This window comes from Eretmochelys imbricata, chromosome 5 (genome assembly GCF_965152235.1).
Source record: "Eretmochelys imbricata isolate rEreImb1 chromosome 5, rEreImb1.hap1, whole genome shotgun sequence".
In the NCBI taxonomy this organism is placed as follows: Eukaryota; Metazoa; Chordata; order Testudines; family Cheloniidae; genus Eretmochelys; species Eretmochelys imbricata.
The window spans coordinates 100,674,743-100,682,065 of record NC_135576.1 but is presented as its reverse complement, the minus strand read 5'-3'; the positions used below and the strand labels follow the sequence as shown (position 1 = coordinate 100,682,065).

Genomic DNA, 7,323 nt, shown 5'->3' with positions numbered 1-7,323 from the left:
GGTTTATCCTATCAGGACTGCACTGACAGTTGGAGCCTGATCCAAAGCCCATTGAAATCAGTGGAAAGATGCCTTCGATGCATCTTAGCAGGTAAACTTGCACTGCTGTTGCCTGTTCTGCGAGCTAGTATGGATACAAATCAGAGATGAGTTACTGCAGCATAGCAAATAATTACCCTTTCTATAATAGCGAACAATAGCATACGCATGTTCTGCAAGTGGGTGGATACCCATTCTGTGGAGGGAGAGAGACATAAGGCAGAAGTGATAATGTCCTCTTGGCATGACAAAGAACAGGGATGTTCATAAGTCATCTCATTTTATTGTAACGTTTGAAGTGCTGTATAAAGCCTACACTTTACAGTCTGCACATGCACCGTTTTCATTTTTAAAATTTAAATATTTATTTTCATGAGAGAAAACATGCATATTTATGTACACAGGTTTTTTTTAAAATCACCATTTACATAACAAATTCCTTTGTACAAATCTTTGGAGAGAAAAGGCAGGTGGCAGCAACTTTGCAGATGGCAAACATTTAAACTTGACATTGAAGATGCAGTTACTGAGAGACATTAGTGACTGCAGAAGAGGGTCGTTTAAGGATTGATTCAACAGAGAATGATAGAGGCTCATTTGCTGAGAGTTTTGTTGCAGCTTGTTTGGCCCCAAAAAAGTCTTTTGAGTATCTGTCTATTGTAAATTTGTACTTTTGGTTCTCTTTGATGGAGCACTCTCTGTACTTCTTAGATGTCTCTTCAAAGCTCTCTTTTACAAACGATGTTTTTAACTCAGGCCCCGATTTGTCATGAAATGTTTGCTGTAAAAATGAGTGGAACGGATTATACTTGAGTGTGTGAGGATGCTTGGTATTTTCTTTGCTGATCTTGCTTAAGATGTGTTCTTGAGAAGCCAGAGAATCCTTCTCAGAAATCTGTGGAAAAGTCCTTTTAGGAGGAGAGAAAGCAGACCTCTCACGGGCCTCCTGAGGGACATGCTGAATTTCTCGAGCATGAGAAAGCACAAGTGAATTTTCAGTTTTTGGTGACATCATCTCCTGCTCTGAATTTACACAATCCTGGCTTTGTGAAGTCTTGGAGTCCCAGGCTGCCCCAGGTTTGAGAGCTTGGACTGCAGTAGCATTCAGTAGGCATTGCTGGTAGAGAAAAGCATCACTAATGGGGCCACGCTTTGGCCATACCAATAATCTGGAGGACAAGGGATATTGCCTGTAGGTAGTGGCTACACTGACATTTGAAGAAATCAGTTCCATATTCCCAGATCCTGAATACTGCATGGTTAGGTCAAGGCAGGTTGGTAAGAAGTTGCAAAACTCCTTGCTAGGAGCTTCAACCTGGGTAGGGTTAAAGGCAGTTTTGTAGGAATTGTATTCAGTTCCATGCACCATATGGTTAGGCAGGAAAAGGGCAGCAGCTTGAGTGGCTTCCATCATCTCCCTTTCTTTATACTCTCTCTCTAACATAATGTTCTCCAGCTCTTTATCAGCAAAGGCCCGTCTTTTCCTCATCCTGTCACTTACAGGGGGTGGTAAAGGTGAATTCCCTCCCAGGTAAGGATCTGCTGGCATGGGGCGATAACCTAAAACAACAAGGTATGGATATGAATAAATTAAAGTAACTAAAATAGGATCACCTACCTGCAGTGTTTGTAAAAGGACAGGAATGCTAATGTGGCGCTCAATCCTGCAAGGACCTAAGCACTTCCTGGAAAATCCTGAATGCCCTCAACTCCCAAGTAAGTCACCTTGCTGGAACTGCTCAGCACGTTGCACAGCCAAGCCCGTGTATTATATAGATGCTTCCAGCATATATAGGGCCAAATCCAGCTCATCTTACTCAGGTAAGTAGTTCTGGTGAAGACAACAGGATTACTTACACAAAGGGCCCAATCCAACTCCTACTGAAGTCAACAGCAGTCAGATTGGGCTCAAAGTGAGCAGGGATTTACTCCTCTATGTTACTTGTTCTGCTGGAATTTCATTCATCCGTTTAAAATTGCTTTTTAAAAAGTGAAAATTTAAATTATTTAGCACTTGTGGCACCTTAGAGACTAACCAATTTATTTGAGCATGAGCTTTCGTGAGCTCATGCTCAAATAAATTGGTTAGTCTCTAAGGTGCCACAAGTACGCCTTTTCTTTTTGCGAATACAGACTAACACGGCTGTTACTCTGAAACCTAAATTATTTAGATTATTTTACTTTCTCGAAACTAAGAAAAGAATACAAATTACTTAAAATTGCAATATTTTCAATTAGGAGACCACACGAATTAGATTCACTTAATATAATATACTGGGCCCAATCCTGTTTGCTGTACCCAGACAAGTAATCCCATTGAAGTTAATGGAACTACTTACATGAGTAAGGAGAACAAGATTTAGCCCCTTTTCACTCCCATTCATCTCACACTGGTTTCCCCATTGCCAAAGAAGATATCTATACCTATAGCTGATGCCATTTCTATTTTCTAAAGATGAATCATTATCTGTAACACATTGTTACAGATGGTAGAAAAATCCAAGGAGAGCTAGGAGAAAAGAAAAAGAAAGTTAAGATAGCTTAGGGAAAAGAATGTGGAAGAGATTCTTTTTTAAAGAATGAATTGCAGAAGAAAGTAACCTGGAAAGAGTTTTCTTATCTGGCCAAAATCACTTAAGTATCTGGCCAAACTTTCTTTCTAACTTATGCAGGTAAAGAGAAGATATCGCTTAAAAGAACTGGACTTCATCATTTTCATGTCTTTTTTCTAATTTCTAATCACTTGAAAAGTAACCAAAATGGCCATATAAACAATTTTGGGTATAAGTTATAGGATACTGAAAAAAGCAAGAATTAGCCCTTTAAAACATTTATTTATTTAATAAATATTTACCTTAAAATGGTATTGTACTATAAATAATATTTTTCTGGCAGCACAAAATAATGTAATCAAATTTGTTTGAAAAGTCCATTACGTTTTATATTTACAAAAGGTCAAGTTCATTGCATTCATTTACAAATAAAATGAAACAATAAAATCTTCTGCACTGTCAATCATTGCCAGGTAGTTATTTACGTACATTCATTTTTACACTAAAAATTATCCTACATTTCAATTTGTTGTTTCTAGAATACTTTGGTGCAATTTTGTTTCATAACAAGCAGCCTGATCATATTTCCTGCATCTCCATCCTAACCAAAAATACAAATAAACAAACATACAAGAAAATGTACTGGGAGATCTCATTTGAAAGGGAGGGGAACTATTTTATGTTCTAAAACAATTATTTGCTAGAGTCTAAAATTTTAAAATATATTCTTGATGTGCAGAGATTTGAGGCAACAGTATATCATGCTTACTGGTGTATATGCACTCCACATGTACTGCAGAGTAAGAAAAATGTCTTCAATATAATCATGTTTCCTTTAAATAATATTAGTAAATAATTAGTAGAATTAGTGTTTATTTTTCTAATCTGTTGCATGATATTTAGCCTTTTTTCTTAATTCTGTAATGAGAAACTTTTCTAAAACAGAGAGAATTCCTTAAGCTTTTAATTTGCACAGACAGTGTAAATCCTGAGATCTTCTGTAGTAGGGAGCCATCAAATACTTTTGTATTTTTTTTTGTTTTACTTTAGATTTTTTAGCATTATGCAAGACACTTTGTTTTCTGTTTTGTTTTGTTTTTGTTTTTTTTTTCCAAAATAGCACATGGAAATCTGAGTAGGTGTTTCAGCAACTCCTACAGTTCAGATGTCTGTTGCTCATAAAGGTCAGAATGCATGGGAGTTTTTACCTTCCAAAATGCTTTTGGCCAGCAAGCTGGGCGTCCTGACAGGCCTCTGGTAGACTGTTTTGCGCTCAAAATTAGCCTGTTTCCCTGTTAGCCCCTTCTTATCCTAGCAAGAGAAAAGAGAAGAAAACGGTCAATAAACAGGACAATGGGCGTTTCCTTCCTTAAGGAAATTTTATTTTCCGCTCTGCTCGTTTTAAAAGAACGGATTCAAAAGAATCAAAATGTCACTCTCCGGCTTGCAAAAGGAGGGATCGGATTTTATTGTTATACAGAATCTGCCTTAAGTGCGGATAAACAAAACAGAAAGTGACGCAAAACGGCCGGGGTGAGCGAATGTCAATAGGAAAGAGAAGCAAGCGTGATATTTTTTAAGCAGCATCTAAACCTATTTCTGTGATCAGAGCCCGGGAGTTTGAGTAGACATAACAGAGCACCGGCACTCAAAAGAGAAGATTAGATCCGAGTGAAAATCGGAACGGCTCACAGCTCTGCATCACTGTCAGACCAGCCGATCGCTTAATACTAAGAAACAAAACGCCTCCTTTTAAATGAAAAATGATTACTGAAAACCAACCGTTCCAAAACCCTGAGGAAATACTCTGGAGGGAAAGAAAGGTGTAGATCAGAGAGCGTGGTAAAGATGGGGAATAGCAATTCTGGAATATTTGCGCACATTGATTTTCTTATAGGAGGTCTTGATTAGCAACGAGCCCATAAATGTAACGAATTTATTGAGAGAGCACGTTTACTTCCAGCTTCTCCTCGGCAAAGCGGTGAAGATGCTGAATTACACTGCCCCTTAAAACTACGCCATATATTACAAAACGAGTCCCTGGAATTTGCATCTTGAAACATGGTAGTGGCAATGTGCTAGATCAAATTTTAATAATTGCTCACCGGCACCACCCCTTAAAATAACTATTAATAATAACATACAAATCATTCCTTCAGTGACGCTGCGAACTACCGAACAGGGTTGTTTTTTTTCTTGACAGTTTTGCTAGTTTCCCCCAGCCACGTCTAAGCACTCAGCCTCTAGCAAAGAATCTTGCAAGCTAGTTTCTGAAAATCTCGATGCGCGGTGGTTCGTCACATCCAAAGGTTAGTCACATCTTCATGAATGATTCAAATCCCAAAGTTACTCTCCGTGCTTCGTTACAGAAGTACAGGGCTGGGGCAAATAACACGCTGTCTCTTTCCAAAACTAGGGAGCCCTTTGCTCTAGTTTGTGGATAGCTGTCACTTCCCAGGAGAGGAGACTCTGCTAGGATCTCTGCCATCCTGCGTGAATACCTACTGGAGTGCCGCCTCGAATCTAGGGGTTTTTTTCTGCTACAAATAATTAATTTCTTCCTTTTGAAAGGAGTGAACCCCTCTCCCGCGGCGGACAGCCTCCACCGCCTGGGATCTCTCATCCCATTCACTTCTTTACCCAGGTTCACTAAGTACCACATCTGTAAATCTCACTGCACTTAACTGCCTGGGGAAATGACCAACTACCTCCCCATTTAGGCTCTGGGGGAAAAAATCTCCCTGCTCCTTTTCAGCGGAGTCAAGATGATGCCTGCGTCCCAGTCAGGATAAAACAGATGCCACCATCTACCTTCTTTGGTGTTGACTAGTCAATTGCACAGATGGCAGAGCAAATCTGTATTAATCATTGGAAACGGCTGCGATTTTTTGGAGACCTCTCCACATGGCCTGCTCCCCCGGAGCGCTGCTAGGAAGGGGATGGCGGCCCCCACACCGCGGCGCCCCTGCAGGCGGGGTCGCCTGTTCGCGCAGGGGTGGTGGGCGCTGCCCCCTCGCCCCCCTCCTCACCTCAGTGGCCTGCTGCCTCCGGAGCGCCACCTGGGCGGCCATGACCCGCTGCCTCTCCACCACCAGCAGGCAGTTCGCGCACTGACAGTCCCGCCAGCGGCAGAAGCGCTTGTGGCCCTTCAGGCAGGACACCACGCCGTGGTTGCGGCAGCGGGCGCACTTGGGGGTCCGGCTCAGCTTCCTCTGCTCCCCTCCGCTGCCCCGCTCCACCTGCTGCTGCTTGGGCTGGCTAGGGGCCGGCGGGGCCGCCCCTTCCTCTTCCCCGTCCTCCTCCTCCTCGTCCTCCTCCTCCTCCTCGTCCTCCTGCTCCCCCGGGCCGCCGCCCTGCAGCAGGCAGGCCCCGAGCCGCTCCTCGCCCTCGTCCAGCTCCAGGCTCTCCACGTCGATCTCCCAGTCGGCCCCGGAGGCGGCCTGCCCCTCGGCCATGGCACCGCCCGGATCTGCCGCTCCGCGCTGCAAAACACAAACCCCGCCACGCGCTGCCCTTAGCAGGCTCCGGGTCCGCCGCAAGCAGGGCCCGCTGATTACATCCCCCGCACGGAGTCCGGCACAGGCCCTGCCCCACGCCCGGGGGTCCCGCCCTGCACCCCGTCCCAGGGCTGGCCCCGCACACCCACCTGACACGCGCATCGTGTGTGGGGCTGGCCCTGGGACGGGGTCGTGCAAGGGTCTGTGCCGACATCAGGCCTTCCTGCACGCAGGTCACATCGCTGCCCGAGAGCCACACGCACGGCCTTTCTGCACGCGTGTCTAATCGATCACACATCGCTACACACTAGGCACCAAGTCCTTATCGACACACTGATGTCAGATTTCTCCCGGGTCACGCACCCCGCCCAGCGCTGCCTTGCCGGGGTTACCCACACGCACCACCGCCTGGGGTCATAGGGATGTCACTTCAGTCACGCTGCAAACACGCCCGCCTCACGGCATTATTGTCTATTGCGAGCTGCAGGTTTGGAAGTCTCAGCGCGACGCGCATTACTTCCCGGCTTTCCCCTTTCGCTATCTATTGATTTGGGCCTGTACCCTTATGTTTGGCGAAGCTGTAGGTTCAGAGCCCGAACCTGCATTCCTTGAACATCCGAAACTCCCGATAACCTCCCTGGGAATTTTGCTCGCCCAACGAACGCAGGATCGGCGTGGAAGGGCAGAAGGAAGGGGTCTAGGGGCTCGTTTCCAAGACTCCTCATTCCGGTGGGCCAAGCGCAGCACGGGCGGTCGGGCTGGCAGCAGCCAGCGGGTTGCAAGGTCGGAAGAGTTTTCCTGGTTTCCTCCCTCTGGTGTATGAGGGTTAGAACAAATCTATGGGGAAACCTGGCGGTTAAATGACTTCTTAACGTGGAAAGCACACGCTCCGCCAGGGAATGCAGACGCCCCAGCCCCTTCACAGAGTGCTAGGGGCCATCCGCGGGCGGGGGCGGGTTAGTTTCATCGCGGCAGAGATTGCACTGTAGGCAGGTTCCTTCGCCTCTGCCCAGCCCAGCCCGCACATCTCCAACCCCCGGGTTTTGCACTTACCGAAGTTCAGAGCCCGAGGCCGGCCGCAGACGCAGCCCGCATCCAGCCCCGCGGGAGTGGCTGGGCGCAGACCGAACCCGGGGCAGCACAGAGCCCGGGGGTGTGGGGGACCGCAGCTCCTCAGCAGCCCCGACACATCGCGGCTCGGTGCGGGGCAGTCACTTCTGCAGGCTGGGACGGGC

General features: G+C 46.1%; 1 protein-coding gene across 1 annotated transcript; it reads right to left on the bottom strand.

Annotated features, from left to right (window-relative positions):
* Positions 1-562: 562 nt before the first annotated feature.
* DMRT2 (doublesex and mab-3 related transcription factor 2) lies at positions 563-6,813 on the bottom strand. The gene is made up of 4 exons (XM_077816420.1): positions 6,688-6,813; positions 5,621-6,073; positions 3,800-3,902; positions 563-1,599 (listed from the first exon to the last, which is right to left on the bottom strand). The coding sequence occupies exons 1-4, from the start codon at positions 6,811-6,813 to the stop codon at positions 563-565; spliced, it is 1,719 nt and encodes a 572-aa protein (XP_077672546.1).
* Between the last annotated feature and the right edge of the window lie 510 nt (positions 6,814-7,323).

Bases quoted from the DNA above. Each gene is read 5' to 3' on its own strand.
- DMRT2 (XM_077816420.1), bottom strand. From the start codon at position 6,813: ATGAGGAGTCTTGGAAACGAGCCCCTAGACCCCTTCCTTCTGCCCTTC. The intron at 6,074-6,687 runs GTTCGGGCTCTG...TGTGTTTTGCAG, and splicing joins CGGATGTTCAAGGAATGCAG to CGCGGAGCGGCAGATCCGGG. The intron at 3,903-5,620 runs GTGAGGAGGGGG...TTCTCTTGCTAG, and splicing joins GGAGGCAGCAGGCCACTGAG to GATAAGAAGGGGCTAACAGG.